Here is a 23,088-nt window from a genome sequence, read left to right on the forward strand (position 1 = left end):
CAAAAGTAATCTGCTTAGGGTGGCAGTGTTGAATAAGTGTCAGTCTGAGAATGCAGCCTCTCTTTTTAAATCTATAAGGGGTCTCGGGTTGACTGTCTCTGGTGGGCGGTCTCCTCTTCTGTGGGGGTGGGGAGATTTTTTTTTTTTTTCTTCTTACCAAAGTTCTTTCAATCCCAATCAGGTGACATCGTTCCAGGCAACTTTCTCCTGCCACGACAATTGGAGAACATGGAAATATTCATTATTTTATGACATTTTGTGCCATTTCTTTTTTTAAATTAAATTATTCAAACTTCATATTAGAAGAAGATTAAACTTCTTATGGAAATGGGTTTATGGGAATTTAGTTTTTAATGCATCTTCCAATAGTTTGATAGTCAGTGTGATGCGTAAAGTTTGGTTTTTACTTGTGATTACTATTCTTCTAATGAGCAACCATAATAATAATAATACTGTTATTACCATGTTATCAATAAGGCTGATTTGCGACAAACCTATTGGGGTTTATCACCACTCCTTCAAATCTAGAGTATGTTTTTCTTTTCCACCAAGAGTGGGCAAAAGTGTACATCTTTGGATGAGAGTTGCCTTTTGGAATATATCCCAGCCCAGACAATAATAGAATTCATAGTAGTCCGCAGCCACACTGCTAATATTAGAGCAGACAGTTGTTTGGGTTTCTCTCCCGGGTCAAGCTTTTTAAATATAATCAAACCTGTTTCCGAAGAGGCTTCAGACAGACAGAGGAGCTGGGTGTTGCGTTTCACTGAATGAAACGCGCGAACACGCACACGCACGCACACACACAGGCAGACTTTCATTCATTTGGACAGCCTAACCACAGGGTTATCCCTAACATTAACCATAACAGTTGATACCTCATCAGGACCAGGTTTTTAGTCTCCACGAGGACTACTGGTCCTGACAAGGTCAGTGTTTATGCCTGAAAGTGTCCTAAAGAGGCAACAAAAAAACACAAGTGCACACACACACACACACACACACACACACACACACACACACACACACACACACACACACACACTGAGCTCGCCACTCGCTGACGCACAGTCTGAACTCTTTCAGAAGTCCTTGTGCGACCTCTTCAGCGGAACTGAGGGTACAGCTCTCCAGAGCAAAGAGCAAAGTGTCAGCTGCACGACTCAGACGTCAGAGAGTTTATTGTGTGTCGGGCCAGACAGAACATCAGACAATGTGATGTAGACAAGGAGACACAAGGAAACGTTCAGAACCTTTTCAATATTCATATGATATGCCAAACTGTATGTGATCACACCATGTGCGACATATAATCATAAAATATGACTCTTTTTGTTTGTTTGTTTTTACTATTCCTGTTCATGCATAGCATTATACAGCCTAATAAAAGTTAAAAGTGCACTCCCTTGTTATTTATTATGAATCTAGACCACTTACCTTGTGTTAATTGTATGGTGTTTTCTCAGTGCTGGACTTCTGTACATGGATCTGAAAACAAAAGCAGAGAAACAAAATGATGTTGTGTCTCAATTTTCCACATCTGCTCAGCTGCCACTTCATTTGTTGCCAGATTTTCATTTGTGATCAACAACAGCAATCAAATTGTCGATAATAATAATAATAATAATAATAACGATAATTGTCAATTAAATATTCCCAGACACCCAGAATATGGAACTAAAATGAATAATCTGACCATTGTCCTTGGCTCTTATACACATTTTTGATTGATCGTATATCATTCTAGTGTTAACAACTAACAAAAGTGCATTTTTAAAGCTATTGAGTGATGACTTTTAGGTGAAAAAACATCACGACACTCGTTTTAATCCCCTCATGTTGTCATTAAGACCAAGCATGTTAGTCATAACTCTTTGAAGATGTTAGCAGATGTTTGTTCACAGACTGAAAGACTAAATAAGATCTCTGTCATAAAATGAGATCTGAGGCACACATTTACGATTAGACTCGTACATCACTCGAGGAGCTTTGATCTTTTAGTAAAAGCTCTGTCATTGTATTGAGCTGTATGAAAACAAAGTTTGCTGGTTCGTTTTTACTCGTAAATTTGAATAATTTCATCACTGAATGTCTGCCTGGGGTATTGTGATATTAAGTGAGGCATCTGATTGTTGTAAATAATGAACTTAGTGTTATAATTTGTGTTGGAATCATTACAATATTAGAGTCAGTATTTGTCAGTCACATCTTTTTACAGAGCAGAGAAGGTTCACTTGATTCTGAGTTTCTTTCTATAAATCACTTTGTGTGTGTGTGATTTATGAGATCAGTGTCTTTGAGGAGTTGGACTTTCCAAATCAGCTCTTGACACAAGAGTCCACTTTCTGCCGTACTGTATAAACTTTAAAGAGCTGGCTCTTTTCCTGAAGCCACTCACACTGCCATTCGCAGAGGGACAACTAGCACTGCTCGTCCCAGGCTGAGCTGAATTTGGTTCACAGACCCATGCAGCGATTTATTAGTCACTGAGTGACACTTTATTTCCATTTTTAATCTGATCTGCAACATTTGTATTCAAATAAATAAATAAATATGAGCTTTTATAATTTGGCCTCCATCACGCCAGCTCATCAGTGATTTGTCAAGTTAATGAAAATCCTCCTTATCAATCTTTTAGTGTCTTAAAAGATGTCTTTAAAGATTTAGGAACTAAGTGCAAAAAAAAAAAAAGGGCCAACTGTTATTCAATAATTTATTACATCATTTTTGATCCTCGGCAACAGTGCAGCAATTGGTGAGCAATCATCTCGCTGTGACATGGGTCAGTTGTTTTGCTATAACTGCCAATCATCTGCAGGAGCCCACAGAGGGATGGAATTACAAAGGTGTCAGCCATTTTCACCGTATCTCGTTTCATCAACTATTTCCACATTGCTCCCTGTACACATATGCATAGAATCCAAAGACTGTTTCACAACACTGTGTTGCATGAGTAATTGTGGAACAGACCAGTCCAATCATTTATCAAAATCTATATATTCCCTCCAACAAGCAGGCCCCAGGCCCAGTCAACCAATAAAATGTGCTACTTATTAGAGACAAATGGCATATTCCACCTGGACACATCCAAAGAAATGGATGCTAAAGATTCTGCTGCGTGCTAGAGTTGGCTTGTTTAAGAGGAAAAATATTCAGAAACACATTCCCAAACAGTCAGGGGACAGACAAAGCTTAGTGTAGGAGAACACAGCAGTCAAAATTGTGAGAGGAAATTAATTGTGGGGAATTGAGGGAATAATCTAAATTGCCCTTTTGTTTGAGAGGAAGTGCTTCAAGTTGGTTTTCCAGCAAGGTCAGAGAGGAGAAACAAGTGGGTCATATAGATTGATGGTGGTATTCAACTCATCAACAATGCAGCGTGGAAACAATAATACACGCTGCCCTGCCTGTGTGTCATTGATTCAATGCTGCCATCTTGTGGAAAACACATGCCAATACATATTGAGGTGGCGCCGCATCAAACACCCAACGCAAAACTTCCAAGAAACAAAGGCGGAGATTTATTGTGTTTCCTGAAATTCATTAGACAAAAAACATTTACAATCATAAAATAAAGCAATGGTCAAGAATATCACAAATATCAACAATAACAACAAAATAAGCTATTCCGTGTTCCCACGGATGAAAAACCCCCAATAAGAAATATATTCTACAATATATACAGTACAAACATATATTTTACTCTCTTTTAGAAAAAGTATTGTTTCCTGTTTGCATTTAAACTATTCAGATACATAGTTTTAATGCAAGAAAAGTCCTGAGTGTCAAAAGTGACAGTAGATCTCATCATGGTGCAGTCTACACCATGGTCAAATTAAAAGATGATCATGTTTTTATGACGCTATGTTATTGTCGTCATAACAAATGGCAACGCAAAAATGAGATATGTACAGGGTAAAAAGGTCATAACTGTTTTGAAAAGTCCAGACAACAACATAATATCTTAAATAAAATCATATCTATGGTTCTGTTGGTTGGGAAAATCAAGATTTAACATTTACTCAAAGTCAGTGCATAACAGCGAAAAGTCAATATACAGCCCACAAAGCAAAAACAGTCCAATCCCAGTGATCCACAAACTTAACAGCTTTCATTTCATTAAAAAAATGCACCATTGACAGTGATTGAGCTACAGTCCATTTGCACTTTACTAGAACCAGTAAGAAGTACCAGCATGGCTCCACAACGGTAAAACACCAGTGCAGACGAGGAGGAGTTCATAGCACTTCGTCAGCGTTTGTGTGTCCTTCTTCGGCCTCCTGCTGAAGCTGCTTGTATTTTCTTTTGAAAAACCCAAACTGGAAAGCAAACAAAGTACATTACAGTTTTAAATCATGTGTTAGAAAATGTGACCTCTTGACCTTTGACCACCCAAATCGAACCAGTCAATCCATGAGTCAAAGTAAAAAATATGTAACAGATTTAAAAGGATTCCCTTGAGTTCTTAAAGCTGCAGTGCATCATTTGGTGATTTTATTCTAGCTCTGTTTGGTCTTCGTAAAACGAACCAATGTAAATTTATTTTGTATGCTGCAACCCTTACCCGAAAACAGAACCTGTCAAGCAATACTATCAGACCTGACTGAGGGAGTGTTTATGTATATGCAGCGACAGCTTTTATACCATTAAACTGCTAAACATGGGCCCTTCTTTGTGTTTTCAACCATAATACAACCTGTTAGCAACAGTGAATGCAACAGACGTGTGTTTAAAAGTTACTCACCACAGCTTTAGGAGAAAAAATTCATGAGTTTCAGAGTCATCTTGACCTCTGACCATCAAGATCTAATCACTTCATCCATGTTTGTGCCAAATTTCTAATGATTCTGGGACAATCCAAAAACACCTCTGGCCACAGCAGGTGCCAGTGTGAACATAGCTTAAATAGCCTATGCTGCATCGCATTGCACAGTTTAAAGGGTACATATTATGCAAAATTAAAATAAACTTTTTAATCATTTTAATACTTATGTTTGTGACTCTATTTGAGGCCCTATCAGTTGGCAAAGTGTGAAAAAAGATGACTCACTCGTGTTTTTGTGGTCATCCTCAGTCTAAGTACAGGCGATAAACAATGTGATGTTGACTTGTGGGCTCATTGCTACGTCACAATGAGACATTCCCTTTCCAAATGCTAACTGCTGTTAGCTGCCAGAGCCTCAGTGACACTGACTTAGTTTCCTGCGTCTCATTTGCATTTAGAGAGACAGGCACTCAAAACAGAGCGTTCTGAACAGGGTTGTTTTGACAGGATGATTGAACTGCTGTGGTGCTTCATTCTTATGGTATGTTGACCAAAGCATGTCACAGACATGTTCATTAGGACACCAGGGAACTAGGTTAACTTGGAGAAATAGGACATATGTCTCCTTTAAGTAAACCAACATTCCTCTCTCACTTTGTTTGTACACTGAAATGGACACACTAAATGTTACCTTCCACAGGAGTACAACAGCCAGGGCCAACAGCACCAGACCTCCAATAATGCTGCCAACGATCACTCCAACTGGAACTTCACCTTTCTCTCCTGGTTTACTGATGGTCACCACAACCTGGACAGAAGGAAAACAAAATGAACAGGCACTTCACACCTTCGACCAGGGGTGTCAATCTCATTTTCACTGTGGGCCACATCAGCATAATGGTTACCATGGTCAAAGGGCCAGATGTTACTGTCATACAGAATAAATTTAACTAAATGTAACCAAATGTAAAATAAAGGTAATTATGATGCATATACAATGATACACTGCCATCTAGTGGCAGGATGTTGTCACTTTGCAGGTCACGCAATCTCCATATATTGTGGGATATGTAGTTTATGATCAACACACGCCTTAAAGCAGCATAGACCTATTCTAACACAGATTTTTAAGACCAATTAATCCCTCGCGGGCCACATAAAATGACATGGCGGGCCACATCTGGCCCTCGGGCCTTGAGTTTGACACGTGTGCCTTAGACCATTCCCACTAAAATGTGGACATCGCAATTTAGCAATCATTTTTTTATTATGGTGCAAAAGAATCTATCATCACAGTAAATGTTCAAAATCAAGGGAAAAGTGTTTTCATTTAGAGGTAAAAATGTGTTCAATATCAGACAGTAAGTCTCATGATTCATGGTTGCTGTGAAATGTGATCTTACAGGAAGCTGTTTGAGGCCGATAATGAGAAGATCGGGGTTGGCGGTTTCAATATCAACACTGGATGTCAGCTCCACACTCTGATAGGTGGCCTGTCATAACAACAAAAACAACAACAAATAAGAGAACTAAACACCATCATAATGAATCTATGGATGAGTAACATTGGTAAAGATGGACAAAAGTTTAATAGAGAAACGATCTACCGAAATAAACGTGCCACTCCAGATCCGCGTTTTCACTGTCACAAAGTAGTCACTCTTAACTTTAGTGTCTTTGAGGATGCATTTTATGCTCTTGCATTGTGCACTCTTACAGTCCTGAAGAAAGAAACAAAAGACAAAAAAACATTTATGATTACCGTACAATTTCAAATAATTATCTGCATTATCAACCCAGCCACTGAAGGGGCCACATTCAGTGTTCTCCTAGTGCTGGTCCCAGATAAGTGTGGAGGGGTTGCATCAGGAAGGGCATCATCAAACCTTTACCAAATCAAACATGCAGATCACTATAAACAGTGCTTCCATACTGGATCGGTTGAGGCCCGGGTTAACAATGACCTCCATCAGTGCTATTGAGAATTTGGGCTTCTGTTGGCTGAAGACAGAAGAGGAGAGCGGGAAAATTGACAGTGGGATGTTAAATGTTGTGAGTGCTTATGTCCTACAAGTTGGTTGTCAGGTAAAAGAGAAATATGAGAAGGAGGAGGTGGAGGGAGATCTTCACAGGTAGACTATGCAGAAGAGGCCATCTGAAGGAGATAGAAGAGTGCAAGGTGATGCCAGGGGAGAGTGTGGCTAGGCAGCATTGTTTGGTAGTTCATAGGATGACTTCGGAAACCAAGAAGAGGAAGCGAGTGAAGGCAGAGGCAAGGATTAAATGGTGGAGGCTGAAAAAGGAAGAATGTTGTGCAGAGATCAGGAAGGAATTGCAGCAGGCACAGGCTAATGATAAGTTACCGGATGATTTAGGAAGTACAGCTAACATGGTGAGGGATACAGCCAAGATAGTGTTTGGTGTTTCCTCTGACCAGAGCAAAGAAGATAAGGAAACTTGGTGGTGGAATGAGGAAGTACATGAACGTATCCAAAGGAAGAGGACGGAGAAGAGGGGGACACAAGGGAAAGGACAAGATGGAGGCAGATGATCTGCTGTGGCGACCCCTGAGCCGAAAGAAGAAGATCTGCATCTGCATTATCAGTCAATTAAAATCATTATAATATTCATTTTATAATTAAGGGAAATAACAGAACGACTGACCAGTTTGTCTGAACCTCTGAAGCTCTCCTCTGAGAAGGACACTTTATGGCTTTTCACCCCGATCTTCAGTGGATCAACCAGGCCCTGAGAATCACAGGTGACAGAACCTCCCTACAGATAGAGAAGCCCTATTATATTAAAGAATTTACTATAAAAGACATTTCACAAAGCATTATTTAATGAGATACAGGTAAATAAGGGTTACAGCATGGTAACTCTACTAAAAAAAAAAGTTTATTAATACATTTTATACAATTTTGAGTACTCACAGTTTGCGTGTCCACTTTGGTGACATAGAGGAGCTGATTTCCACCTTTAGTGGTTATCGGCAGATCAATACTCAGATACAGGAGACTGACCACAACGTGACCTGTTGAAACCTTTAAAGAGAACATATATGTAAATTAAATATAAATGAGAAAATACCTTTGAATTTGAGAATTCATTTACCGCACCTTCACTGTGAAGTTAAACTCTGGGCCGATGTCTTCTACAGAGTCCACCGTCGTTACTACGTCAGTGGTCGCGTTTGCCACGTAGAAGTTGATATTTGACTGCCTGTGATGAATAAAATATAACAACACAAACATTTGTTTAAATGTCGACCGTTAGACTTCATGACTGAAAATAAAGAGAAAACACTGGGGAAAAAATGGAAGTCACCGTGATAAAATAATCCCCGCATCATACTGAACAGGAATGGATATGTCCACTTTGTTGTCTGCAGGTCTTTCCTCTTTACCATCACTGTAAAGAAAAGAGTATATATATGGAACTATAAAGAATGATTACATTTTAATTACACAAGACTCTTCATGTACCTCTTGGCCTCGAATTTCACCTCAGCTCGGTTTTGAAGTTGCTCAAGACTGTATTCAAAGTTGATCTGAAATTTTATCTGCAATGAAATCAAACGTTTGTCATCACTTTCTGTGACCAAAGACGCGCAACAAAATTCCGTTTTTCTCTGCTCACACCTCTTCGTTTTTTTTTAACGCTGGGTATCCCACCAGGCATGTGACGGTCTCTGTGTTTGTTGAGGTGCATTTGACATTGTCCGTCTGCAAATAAGCAAATGAATCTTATCATCTTCACCCACACAGACAAAAAAACACTAAATTAAGAGTGTGTCACAGTGTCACAGTTAAAACTCTCTGATCATTCTTTTTCACTCACAGAAGGAAAGACGGACAAGTAGAGGTTGTTGGAGAATGTGGCCACGACCCGGGCGTTGTACGCGTTCTCTTTTTTGTTCTTCACAGCAACTTGAAAAGACAGCTCTCGGTTATTAGCGCTGACCAGAACGGGCGCTGGGCTGCAACAGAAAAGCTCAGGTTACTGTAACCAAAACAACCAAAGAAAAAAAGGGTCTGCTTTTGATTGCCTTAAATAAACCTATCCTCACTTCACAAATGACTCATGGCAAAGACAGGCTCCAGTCATGCTTGAACTTGCTCTGTAGCACTGTATTATTTTTTCTTTCAACTTCAGCTCAAATTGCACAACAGAATCCTGAGGATCCGAACCCTTACATCAAGCACAATCAGTCATGACTTTGAGCATGAAACGATCTCTATACTGTACATATGATATACTGTATGTAACGGAGTATGATTTCTCACCTGGACGCTGTCGAGTCCGTCTTTACACTCAGCACCAAGTCACTGATACACACCTCATCAGAGCCACAGTCTTTAGTGAAGGGGATCTGAAACAATAACAGAGCAGCACATTCAGCACAGGATGCTGTTTTATTCTTCAGTGTTGATGCATTGCATTGGATACACTTTAATTCTGTTTTGGGGTAAACACACACACAGTGTGTGACTGTAAAACTCGCGTGACCAACTGAAAAACTGTACTTTTTTTTTCAAAAACCACATAATTATTACACGCACTCACCCATGAACAACATGCAATTTTAAATGCCGTGTGTCACTGGATGCGTTTCTTGTCGGTCATTTAGGGTCAAACACGACTAGAAAACAACACCGATTCTCCTGCTGCGTCGGTCACTTACAAAGAATTGCGAGGCACTGGGAGCAAACATGTCGAGGACAGGATTCACATCTTTCTTCTGCTGCTCGATTTCCACCTTCAGACTGAGGGAATTGACAAAGTCTGGTGTCTCCTTTCAAACAGAATCATATATGGATAAATCAGGAGATTTTAATATCTAATAAAAAACAATTACTGACACAATCAGAATCTGGAACCAAGACAAATGAAATCAACTACCTGAACATAAACCTGGTAGTCTCGACAAAGAGGTGTAGATGACACTTTTGCCGTTTCTGTGAGGAAGCGTTCGTTGTTTTTTGTAAACATTCCTCTTGATGTCACTCGTGAGGCTTCTAAGTCAGCGTCCAGAGTCAAAGTGTACGATATATCTAAAAGAAAGAAAGTCAACAAATCGACTCAATTAGAAACACTCTCACTCAGTGATATTTTTCATGAAAGTTAGCTGAGCTTAGCTGTGACGTTTATGTCTAAATATATCTACAAACAGTATATAGACCTACAGTCAGCAACCTGTTAGCTGAGCTTAGCTGACTCCATCCAAAGATAACGGTTTCACAAAATGTTTCCCAAAAACTGTTATTTTGAGTAAATAAAATCTTCATAATCTGAAGAAGCCAAAGAGTGAAACTGATTTACCGACAGGTCCAACAGGATTCTTAGGCCTGAATGCAGCAGTGAAACAAAGGTTGGTGTTGAAACACGAGAGCTGGCGTCCATTAATGTTACAGGGTTTGTTGAAAATGTTGATTTTATTGGGGTTGAAAGATGCTTTAGTTGTAACAACTGCTACACCTCGGGACCTGGAAAACATACAAAATAATACTATCAACCTTATGAGGTCTGCAAAACCGGGTTAAATGAATTACTCATTACTCATTATTGAGTAATGAGTAACTCAATAAGTTACTCATTACATAATTTACTCATTCACAGTTTATTACAAAGATATAATTTAGCACATGTTGTTTTAACTCACCACAGCTGCACCACTTTGCCATATGCACCAACAGAGAGGTCTGGAAGTGAATCATCATTCATATCATTGAAGCTATCGAGTGACCTTCCAAAATACTGCAACTCATGATCCAGTTTGGAGCCGAGGATTTTCTGAAAAAGACAATTTTACAATTAAAGATTTTTTTTAACTCAAAGACACAGGATAATCTGAATCAAATCTTAAGCGTCTTGCAGAGACCTCACCTGTGAGAACTGCTTGTTTAATGTCTTTTTCTCTCCATTGTAAATGTAAATGACGCCTTTTTGTTTGTCCTCCAGTGGTGCACCAACCACAACATCATTGTAACCATCGAGGTCCAGGTCAGGAATGGCAGAGATAGCCATGCCAAAACGTGCATTTTCAGTGGCAGGTGGACCAATAAGGAACCCCTGCTCATTCAGTATACCCTTTAAATGTAAAGACAGAGTCGAGAGTGGAAGAAATTAACTATCATCAACTTGGAAACCAAATGTATCACAAGTACAGTGTATTTAGGACTGGTTTGAAAATGAACTATCTGTCCACAATCATCTCTTGTTCACTCGAGATCCGGACTTTTTATGACACTTTACACATTTTTACCTTGGTGACAGAGAAGAGATAAACCCTGCCTTGTTCTCTCTTCAGCTCACTCATGAACATTGGCGCCCCAACCAGAAGGAGGTCTGTCACCCCGTCTTTGTCCACATCAAGGGAGCACAGGACGCTTCCAAAGTATGAGCCAATCTACCGGCAAAATTAAACAATCTTTTATGGTTGAACATCAAATCATTTTCAAAGCTGTTTTCACACATTTTACTGCTAGTACCTGCTTCCCTCTTTCATAATCTATGACAGTAGTTTTCTTCTGAGCATTCACAGTGTAGACGATAACTTGTCCAGTGTGGTTGGATCGAGGTGCACCGGCCACAAAGTACACTGTAGAGCCTTCAGTCAGTGTGGTGACAGCGTAACCTGGAAAATGCACACAGTCGACCGTCTCATTCTTTTAATTGCCAAAACTGGCTTTACTAAAAGCAGACAGTACATTCACAAAATACATTTTCATTCGTGGGTTGCAAACACTGGCGTTTTCACACAACCTTCACTGGTTAGTAGCAGAATTTACACAGCCAGCTGCAGCTATGGTCAGGTATTCTGAATCTTAATAAACCTGAAAAGTCTCACTACCCCTCTCAAAAACATCTCAACCAGAGGATGGACAAGACAAGAGTCTGCAGAGGAGATGTGTTTAACCCTAACTGCACTAAAGCAGGGGTCACAAACTCAAATGACCTGGGTGCCAATGTGCATCTATTGTGGTCAAGAGGGGGCCGGCCTCGAGAACAAAAAGTGAAAAAAAAAAAAAAAAAACAGTCCACAATATTGCATCATGATATCACACGTATACTTAATAATACTATTTATGATGCAAAATTAATGTATTAATATCAAAAACAGACATTTATTTTAAATTCCATAAATAATAGTGCGGACAACTGTAATTCAAATTCGTACCAGGAGCCGTTTCGGCCACTGCCATTCGTGGCTCAGGCCCTAACAAGTGTATTTATATATGTAAGTGAATGTTGTATATGATACATTTAATAATTAATAATTATGACCAAATGTCTTATTATTACTGTTATAAAAAACATTGCTCGCAAACATATATTCTATCACCTCGCTGGCAGCTGTGCCTCAGCTACACACTGTGTTTAAAAGACGGTGAGGTTATGGGCCATGTTTTCATTATAACATGATATTAAGTGGGGGGCCGACAGTTTGAGATCCCTGCATTAAAGGTTGCTGTTGTACATACATCACCTTTAAAATAACAAATAAAAATGGTTAATAAACTGTGAATGCATACCCAATAACGAGCTGTGGTTTCTGTCTTGAAGCGTCTCCTCAAAGGCTGAGAAAGGGATAATGTCTGCCTTTGAGTCTTTTTGATGGACCACAGTGCCACTCCAACCGTAGGCTCCCACCGCTCCCAGCATCATCACTTTCTAGAACAGCACAATGTGATAAACAGCTAAACATGTGAACTTGCAGTGGCATAATAATGGTTTTAAGAAGTATAAAAGGCAGTACCTGCTGGCTGGAGTAGTGCGCACTGAATCCAACCTGGGACATCTCCATTTTAAAGTTGTCACCCCCTTTTCCGGTGCCTTGTGGGAGCGCACAATAAATAAACACCAGGATCAGAAACGGGGGAGCAGATCGACAATCGAGACAAGTTCAAAGCAAATCTGACATGACAGAGTTCTCGCTAGGATTCTATTTTAGCGTAATATGGTAATGGCGAGGGAGCGCAGTGACGAAGAGTGGGGTTGGTGCGGAAGGAAATCAAGTGATTTTGACGCAAACTAAAAGCTTTACATCGCAAGGTAGGAGCTGCAATCACTCAATTTCAAGTGCAAATCAGGATTAGGATTTTTAATTTTAATACTTATATTTGGTGGCTCTGGAGGCCCTATGACTAGGAAAAGTGTGAAAAAAGATGACTCAGTCAGTCACACTCGATGTTGACTTCCGCAAGGTATCTGACGTCAGACTGGTAAATTCCTGGAATTGTTGTTTCACTCCGCTTTGTGAGTGCAGGCGAGGGCAATAGTATCCGGAAGAGCGGAAGTCTGTGAAGTGTTCTATTCTTGGCTCCACAGTGCAGCACAGAGTTCTACACAAACTTCCAGCCTCAGAGGATTTACATGTCCAGTGGAAACTTTTTATATATGACGGCAATGTGCCGGCTAGAGTCGGCAAATGATCGCTTTTCCAAATGCCAACTGCGGTTAGCTGCCGTTAGCCTCAGTGACGCTGACGTAGTTTCCCTTGTCTCATTTGCATTTAAAGAGACAGGCATGCTTCTAACGTTGTTGCTAGAACGCTGTATGACAAAAACAGACAGGGACGAGAAATATAATATGCACCTTCTATGTTGAAGATTCGGTCTCCCAGTGTTCCAGCAATGGTGGACAGAGCCGCCTCTTCAGACACATTGAAGAAGAACTTCTCAGTGGGCAAACTGGCGATGGATTTGATTTCTTTTATGAGATTTTCTGTGTCGATGTTTTCTCTTATATAATAACCCAAGACCTAGAAATAGCAAATCGGACACCGTTATTGAGCCAACTGAAATGATCTGTTAACTGTTTAACTGGTTTAGTTATGACTACCAAAGCATGACTGCAGGTTATAATGCTGTGTATAACTCCGCTGCTTCAATAGCAGCTTCTCACTTACAGCGATACCAAAGCGGGTGATGCCTAGTTTCTCACATTCCTCAATGACTGAGTCTCCGAAGGAGTCGTCATGAGATTCTCCATCAGTGACGACCACCATTACTTTGGCAGCACCAGTACGAGCCCCATGCAATGGATTGAATCCCCACTGGCTGAAAAGAGCACACACATGTTATGTTTCTTATGTTACTTTAGGTCAACAAAATTACTGTATTTTATTAGTCAAAAATATTTGTGCTGATGCATAAAAAACACACTGGAAAAGGATTCATGTTCTAATCATGGAATAACAGCAAACAGGTAAACAGACATCAATTAATAAGACGAGCAAAAAGATAATAAAATGACGTGATGGTCAGCTGTAAGACAAACCTGGCAAACTGGATGGCATGGAAAGTGTTGGTAGAAGAACCGTACATCTGTGTGATTGCTGACGCCGCAGCCACCATCTCCTCTTTGGTTTTAAAGTCATTCAGACGGAATTCAAACTGGGGATTGACGGCGTACTGAATCACACTGACCTGCCACAAGAAAAGATGATTCGACAAACCACAGCCAATAAGACACCGAACTGAATCGATTCAAGACTTGTATTTCCTGCTACTGATAAAGACCTCACTGTTACCTGTGTGCTTTTTGGCCCAATGTCAAGTGCAGGTATGAGTTTCTTGAGGAAAAGGGTCATTGGTTCCCAAGGATAAATGCTGTTGGAACCGTCCAGAACAATTACGATATCCATAGGCCCTCCGCATGCTACAAATATCACGAGAGAGAAAACAATTATGTTCAAAAGCCCCTGTGATAAACCATAAAAGTTCATTTTACCATTACAAACTTTTATATTTCTGACCTAATGACCGGAGACAGGCCATGAGTGGCCTTTTTTTGTTATTTAAAGCATTAATGAGTAATTTATATCACCAAAGCACTGCTAGTGTCGCTACCCCATGTCTCAGTAAGCCTGCAGAGCTTTCCCTTGACAGGAATTGCGGTTGCGATATGACTAGCGATATCAGAGGGAATTGTCATTTTTACATCATTATTCTCATTTTCAATTGAAAAACATTAGTGCTGTGTAACCGACTGGAAAAAGACGCGAACGACGTCATGTTTACGTGCCGCGACACCGGAGTCCAGCCACCGTTTACCAGTTAGCTCCGTTAGCTGCATTAGCACCTTTTAGCACCGGTTAGCGCGCCTACAGTCGAAACTGGAGCGGTCTGTTTATTAAACTGAAAAGAGCGGCGCTACAAATAACCAGCGTACCTGTGTACTGCGTATGTGTGCCTCTGTTTTTAAAGTTTAGTGTTATTTTAGAGACTAATTTTAACAATCGGGAGTCACATAAACATGGCGTCACGAGCGTCTTTTTCCGGTCAGTCGTCATGGAAACGTGTCATGCCCGTTAACGTTAACACGTTTACCAGTTAGCTCCGTTAGCTAACGTTAACGTTAACACGTTAACGCTTGACAGCACTGAAAAACATATTTAAAATTATCACTGTGTGATATTTGTGCAGATATGTGAGACACAAAGAGGTCCTCTTCAGTCTGTAGAATAAGATGTGTATAGATCAAGACAATAATTCATCTAAAATGATAGTTGGACAAACAATTCGGCTCCTGGGATTTGAAAATTGCAGTAGGAGGTTGCGATTTCGATGACATTTAGATTAATTGTCCAGCCCTAATAGAAAGCCAGTCTAAAAAGCTGCCAGAAAAAACATGCAATGAATTGCACATTTGTGAAGTAGCCGCGCTGTATGTGCAGTTTAAAACCCTGTTAGTGACGATGCCGTCACATCAATTCGATAACGTTCTATTCGACTATATATCCACATGTAAACTTGAAGATTAACAGTGAGACTGCATCATAAAGTAAAGGGAAGAGAAAACAAAAACATGGACAATGCAGTTTGGTGATTGGTCCACAGACAGTCAGCTGCACTGCACATGTGCAGCTTGTTGTTGTCTGTGTGGTCACGGTGCTTCTCTCTCTCTCTCCCTCTCTGTGTCGACAGTCAGACCAGCTCTCAGCCTGCGGTGAATTGAGCCAGATGCAGCTCACTCGTGTGGCAGAACTGGCGACTTCCTTCCTTGGAAAGTAGCTGAGGTTCAGCCAGAAAATCACACAACTTGTGACACAACTAGTTGTTTTTGGATGAACTGAATCATAAGAATCAGTCAATTAAAAAGATTTGTTCAGTACGTCTATGTAAACGTCTTTTTAACTGATATACACTTCGGCATTGTTCGCTTTGTGGGTCGGACGTCTCTTCCTGTGATGGCACTCTGACCAATCGGTGCATGGCAGTCTGACGACATCACGCATAGTACCGGCTCAGCTCGCTTAGAACCTCACCTGAGCAGGTAGTAAAAGAAGTACCAGGTACTATCGCTAATGGAAAAGCAAAACAACCATGCCATGCCGAGGCAGGACAAAAGTAGACAAAAGTCGCGAAATTGGCAACACTGCTCACTCATGTTTCAGAGTTATATTCCTTCGTCCAAAAGTTTCAACACCCGCTTAACCTCGGTCATGTCATAATCCAATAACCTAACATTGGCTACAAGCGAACTTGTTATGCTTCCACCTTCCCTGCATCGATCGTGCTGTAAAATGCATCACTCTGCGTCACCGCAAACACAAAAACAAAACACTGCTATGCTGAGGAGTGTCACGAGAGAGTCGTGCTGCAGAGCTGGCAGTCTTCGTTACACACCACAGCTTTAAAAACGCATCATGTATAATATGCTTTAACAGCTGCAATTACAGACACCAATGAGCTCTAACTGAAGCCGGGAGACGAACAGTGATTAATACCTATTCATGAAAACACTTCTGAAACATCTTACTCTGGACAGCAGGGGAGAAGGCAGGTTGAGGCCGGAAGAGGGGGCTCATTTTTGCACATACTCCAGGGTAGAAGTTCTGAGAGCCACACAGTTGTCCCCACAGAGGACCACACACCTGTTTCAGGAGGAAAGAGGAAGATATTATCGGATGTTCAAGTTTGTCAGCATCCTTAAAAGACTCTCAGAAATGTCTGACGTATGTCTTTAATTCTAACTATGGCTAAGGTGAAACTTGTGTCACCTCTCAGTGAGTGCCACTACATGCTGCTGGCAGCTATAATTCACTGACATGATAGACATGCCACCTAAAAAGTAGATTTTGATATAAATGTCCAAGAATAGAATACAATAGATTTCTATTTAAATAGAAACTATCTTTATCTTTGCTGTCTTTGCTACTGTAACAATGTAAATTTCCCCTCTGCGGGACAAATAAAGGACCATCTTATGTTGGTATTTTGCACACACGCGCACAAACATACCATCAGGTCATTGACTGGAGGCATTCGGCTGAGAGTGAAGCCCAGGCTCATGTTTTCGTTGACATTTCGAACATCTGGAATACTGACGGAATCTGTAAACACGGTTGGCAAAGACGACATTAGTTTCACGTTGAGAGTTTCAACAGTTTCACATCAAACATCAAACATCAAAACCGTACCTTGAAGATTGAGCTTGTCACAGCTGTTTCTGGACCCCGTGACTGGACACTTGTAAACATCTCCCTTCCTGTTGCTACTGAAACCGCTCCACGGAGCGCCGACCAGGAGCCTGCAGAAAACAACACACACTCGTGTCTCCAGCGGGAAGCCTGTGTGTTTTTGTATACAGTGCACTACCATGTAAACAGGCAGTCGCTGAATCAGACTTAATCTGCTTTGCGAGTTATTTACAGATGTCAATGAAGTCATTTTTAGTACAGGTCACAATAATATCCGTGTTAACTAATGTGGAAAACACAGTCATAGACTGCTGTCAGATAATGTACATCCCCCAGTTTACACAAAGTGGACACATTTCAGACGGTGAGTGACTCTGTGAGACTGTGACTCAGAGTGTGCCTCCTCCAGACACGGCTGAGGAGTTTGGTTACTTACTACTTAACTGAATGTTAACACACAGCTGAGGTTAAAAGAGGAATTAGTGATGACACACTTGCACATTTTAACAGCTTAGATTAAAACGGAGTTCTTCGGTTTTTTGTTTGTGTAGGAGTCTAGGAATATACCCAGGGTGATGATTTCACAGGATACAAGAGTGTAGAGCAACACTGAGCTGTAAGAAGAGCTATTATAATACAATTCAATCTTAAAGGTGCATTATGTAATAAATCTAAATCAACTGGCCATAAAATCCTCCTAATATGTCACAGAGACTCAGGAATAATGTTCATATAACAAACTGAACTCACCAACAACAACAGTACAGCCAAAATATTTGCATTAAAAAATATATATTTTGCAGACTGCAAATCATGTTTATGTTTTGAAGTCATGTTTTGGCATGTGGCGCCACCTACTGCCGTGTACCAATCATTGCAGTCAGTAGAGTCTCAGCTGCCGAGCAACCACGGGTTGCCAGTTACGTCAGAAAACGAAACCTAAAAGACCTCTGTATTTTCAATTTGAATGTAGTAACTGTTTTTGGCCACATTCTTACATATGGCACCTTTAATATTAGGTTGTCCTCAGTATCAGACACTATCAGGCTTGGCTGCATGTTGCTCTATCTTTTTACAGTATTAGAGGGACGAAAAACTGTTAAAGACAAAGACTGAGAGTCTACCGTGATGCTCTGTGAAGTAGAACTGAGGTGATGCTATCAGGTCTGCGGGGTTTACTTAAATGTCAGCAGAAATCACACACCTCACGGCGGTGAAATGGGAAAGAAGTCAGCAGCTGTGTAAAATCACCCTCCTTCCTGAAGTGACTGTTTAAATTCTCACCATTTGCCCTCATGGTTTGTTGTTTGCAGGACTGTCTGGCCAAACTCCTCGGTCGCTGGACCAGTGAAGATCTTTGCACCTGCAGTGCCCACGTTGAAGGACTGGGACTGCCACACTCTGTCAACTGGTGAGAGAGAGAGAGCTGAAGTTAGACAACAGAAACATGAACATATTCTAGTGATTCTGACCCGGATCAAGGGCAGTGCAACATGGCAGGTGGAGCAGACACTGTATTGTACCTGGTGCTCCATGCTGAGAGACAGAACTGTGAGGTTACTCTACAATTATATCCAGAGACGGACAGAGTACACAGCTTCATAACTTGAGTAAAAGTACAGATACCCCTTGCTAAATTTTACTCAAGTACAAGTAAAGGTGCTACAGTCAGATGTCTACTTAAGTACTTGTTTTTAAAAGTACTTGAGCATCAAGAGTACATTTTCTAAATATTGCATTACTACTGCCACAGTGCTTACATTTACATATAGAAATGTCCTTCATGGAGTTCTGAAAAAAATTTCATATTAATACCTTGAAGAATGTAAGTAAAGTAAGGAATTGGAAGTAAAAACAAGTCATTTTCATCTTTTTTTACCTTTTATGTTGTTTTATTTAACATTTCTCACTTGCCCACAAGGCAATAGCACAATGGCAACGCTCTGACAAACCTTAGAGTTTTAATGGATTTTTTACATCCACATTTGCATACTCAAGAACATAAAAAATAATGCTCAGCTTACAGAAATGTGTAATATCACTGGTGGTGATGAAGTTTTGTTTTGGTAAACACATCAAACACTTGAAGCGAACACTATCATTAAAGGTGCCATATGTAAGAATGTGTCCAAAAACAGTTACTACATTCAAATTCAAAATACCAAGGTCTTTTAGGTTTCGTTTTCTGACGTAACTGGCAACCCGTGGTTGCTCGGCAACTGAGACTCTACTGACTGCAATGATTGGTAGACGGCAGTAGGTGGCGCCACATGATTTGAAGTCTGATAAAATATTTTCTTTAATGAAAATATTTTGTCTGTACTGTTGTTGTTGGTGAGTTCAGTTTGTTATATGAACATTATTCCTGAGTCTCAGTGACATATTAGGAGGATTTTACGACCAGTTGCTTTAGATTTATTACATAATGCACCTTTGACTTGTTCAGAAAATTGAAATAGTCTGTGGAGATGGGGCCACAGGTTGGCGCATTCACAGGATGGACCTGCTGCGTCGTCATTCATTGTTTTGTCCATGGTTTTGTCTCTCAACTAAATCTTTTTTTTAATATGTATAGAGAAGAAGTAACAGGTACTCACGGTTATGGATAGAAATGTAGTGGAGTAAAGAGTACAATATTTGCCTCTCAAATGTACTTGAGTAAAGTCATGAGTACTCCCCAAAAATGATACTCAAGTACAGTACAGATCCCTCAAAATTCTACTTAAGTACTGTACTGAAGTACTCCGTTACTGTCCAGGTCTGATTATATCCCAGTCAACCAGGCAAAGGGTGTCGGGACCCCTGTAGTATGACAGTGAATGACAATCAACGTGAATGACAGTCTCACGATGGTGTGTTTGTGTTGCAATGCTTGCAAGTTTAAAGGTGCATTATGTAATAAATCTAAAGCAACTGGCCATAAAATCCTCTTAATATGTCACAGATGCTGAGGAATAATGTTCATATAACAAACTGAACTCACCAACAACAACAGTGCAGTCAAAATATTTGCATTAAAAAAAATATTTTGCAGACTGCAAATCATGCTTATGTTTTGGAATCATGTTTTGGCATGTGGCGCCACCTACCGCCGTCTACCATTCATTGCAGTAGAGTCTCAGCTGCCGAGCAACCACGGGTTGCCATTTACGCCAGAAAACGAAACCTAGAAGACCTCGGTATTTTGAATTTGAATGTAGTAACCGTTTTTGGCCACATTTTTACATATGGCACCTTTAAGGTGGTAAAACAAAAGTACAGTTACTGTAAACTTTACTAACATAATGTATGTGCCTTATACTTCATCCTCATTGTGCCAATGCAAAGGAGGTGATGGTTTATCTTATGCAGACATCACAAGTTCCTGTTTTGTGTCAGTGGGCAGTTGTGGTCGAGTCATGCTCGTGTGTTTTTAAAAAACCTCATCGGCTCATTTCGGTGACTCAAGCTTTGGCGACACATGAAGGTCACTGCGTTGAACAAGTGCTGAGGATTGCGTTAACAGTCTTGCGCTCACCACCGTGGAGCACTCAGTGTGTTTTAATGTGTCAGGCATTGGCGTGCTCTAAAAACCCCCTCAGGACATGGAATTTTCCTTGTAAATGAGTGAGTGTTTTCTGCAGTAGCAAGCCCACAAGCCCGTACAGGCAGAGCTCAGCCTGCCTTCCCCTCTATCAGCAGGCAGAGGTATGTGGATGGGTTCTGGACTCTGGAGACTTTTTTTTCCAGACACTCTTGCCACGCCTGTTTACCTGCAGCACAAAGTAACACTCTGCACTCCTGTTGTACAGACACATTACATTATATCCTCTCGTGTCAGAACTGTGCATATTTAATCATAATTACAGGTTTCCTCCAGTTTTGAAAGCTTCTTCCTCACAGACAGCAAGAAACACCAGTGATGAGATTTCACACACACACACACACACACACACACACACACACACACACACACACAACAACCTGGTTTTGTTGAATCCAGGAACTGATTTGCAGGATTGGCTCATTATTCCTGAGGTGAATTCACACTGAGCTTGTTTTTATTTAGACTAAGAATCAGAATTGGCTTTATTATGTGTGCACATCCACAAATGTGGACTCCTATTCCATTTCACTGACACCAACTTCAGTTTCCTGTCAGAAAAGGATGTCCAAGAGTGAGGAAAAAGTATCAGACCTATTCTTAATTTAGCAGGCACAGTTTTTAGCGAGCCTTTAGTTCTGCTTTCCTTTGGACTTGCACATACAAAACTGAACAAACACACACATATATATAGAGTACATTCAAACACAGTGTGTGTATAATTAGTGTTTAAAGTATGTACAAAAACACACAAGTACAAGTGCACATGTCAAAACGAATGAAAACCGTTAATAATTAAGTTTAAGAGAGAAGAAAAAAAAGTTTCTTGATTTAAAACCAGATGCGGATAATCCGGTCGCCAGTGACGGTCCCAGTTTTTTCACCGCAGCGAAGTAAGAACTATTATTTATTCTTTCGACGGTTCCCGGTCATAACAGGTCACACAAACAGATAATAACAGTCGTTGTACTTACTCGTCACTATAACAGCGAACAGGATTTTCCCCCACAGGTTCTCCATCGTTGCTCTTTATTCCATGAGTCTGAGGTGAATAATAAATGAAGCCACCGCACTTGTCAGACGTTGAAGCTGCAGCAGCAGCAGCAGCAGCAGCAGCGACAGGCGGTGACGCGCCGGAAGTGTCCTCCATATAAGGACACGTGCTGTCTGCGCCTCATACCTGCAGGTGCTGGTGTTGTGACCAAATCTGTCATCCTCGTCAAAAATGTGTGTTGTTTGTTTTTTTACATATACATACATAGCTATATATATATACACACATATACACATAAACATATATATATATATATATATATATATATATATATATATATATATATATACTTAAACATGTGTGTATATATATACATATATATTTATATGTGTGTATATATACACACAAAAAACTTTGGTCGGCTGAGGGATTTTTGTATATGTCAAATATTTGCCAAAAATATTGACTATTATTGAATACTGATTTGAAATGTACTACCCTCTTATGTCGGAAAAGGACAAACATGACCACTTCCATAATCTGCTATAAAAATATATCTAAAATATATTTCTGCTTTTTGGGGTTAAATCTTGTTATCAACTTTAGTCCTGATCAAAATGGTCAAATGTTGAATAATGATTAGGATTTGAGCCCCTTAAATGCCAGTTTGAGTGCATAGTAATAATATTTCTATTTAAAAAATTACAAATGTTGTTATTATTATTACATTACATTATTATATTATTATCTTTTAATCAGTCTTGAATATGTCAAAATATTTGCCAGTTTGAAAAATATTGCGGAAAAAAAACATTTTTGTCCTCTTGAGTAATTAAAGTGAAGCCTGCGTGTTAAATTTGTCAAAACATAAATTGAGAAGAATCGATTATATCGACAAGACAAAATGAAACCAGAATTAAAAATGTGTTCTTATTTCTTGTTTTTGGTGAAGTTGGAGCAAAACACAGGAATTTCACCTGTAAACAAACAAACAAAAAAAAACAGGACAAATCAAATCAGTACAAAGATACAAAGAGAAAACGAAGGAAAGGTTGAGTTAAAGTTACTTTCAGTCATTTTTATACTTTTTTTTTTTTCCCAGTTAGTTTGCACAGGTGCAATCAGGGTGTTTGTAGGTAAACAAGAGCAGTTTGGAGTCATGCTGTTGACACATGAGCTTTAAGTTATCAAAATGTCTTTATTTTGTAATAATTTTGTAACTGGAACCCAACTGTATCCCAGCACATAGGGCAGAGGAGGACGCTTTACAGGGAAACACGACACGGAGCAAAAGCAATTTCGACGGAGGAACAGAACTT

General features: G+C 40.0%; 1 protein-coding gene across 1 annotated transcript; it reads right to left on the reverse strand.

Annotated features, from left to right (window-relative positions):
- Positions 1-4,238: 4,238 nt before the first annotated feature.
- Positions 4,239-21,795, reverse strand: itga2.2 (integrin, alpha 2 (CD49B, alpha 2 subunit of VLA-2 receptor), tandem duplicate 2; the record flags this gene model as incomplete). Its single annotated transcript, XM_083905196.1, has 30 exons — positions 4,239-4,319; positions 5,457-5,573; positions 6,169-6,258; positions 6,373-6,486; positions 7,430-7,540; positions 7,699-7,809; positions 7,885-7,987; positions 8,093-8,176; positions 8,251-8,327; positions 8,407-8,490; positions 8,606-8,744; positions 9,052-9,137; positions 9,450-9,560; positions 9,668-9,819; positions 10,088-10,251; positions 10,428-10,558; positions 10,652-10,855; positions 11,031-11,174; positions 11,257-11,402; positions 12,301-12,439; positions 12,525-12,601; positions 13,364-13,529; positions 13,677-13,827; positions 14,048-14,196; positions 14,301-14,428; positions 16,532-16,646; positions 17,014-17,105; positions 17,193-17,302; positions 18,477-18,600; positions 21,750-21,795. 30 exons carry the CDS (start codon positions 21,793-21,795, stop codon positions 4,239-4,241), a joined length of 3,546 nt encoding a protein of 1,181 aa, XP_083761322.1.
- Positions 21,796-23,088: the final 1,293 nt, after the last annotated feature.

Source organism: Microchirus variegatus (genome assembly GCF_963457635.1).
Source record: "Microchirus variegatus genome assembly, chromosome: 18".
In the NCBI taxonomy this organism is placed as follows: domain Eukaryota; kingdom Metazoa; phylum Chordata; class Actinopteri; order Pleuronectiformes; family Soleidae; genus Microchirus; species Microchirus variegatus.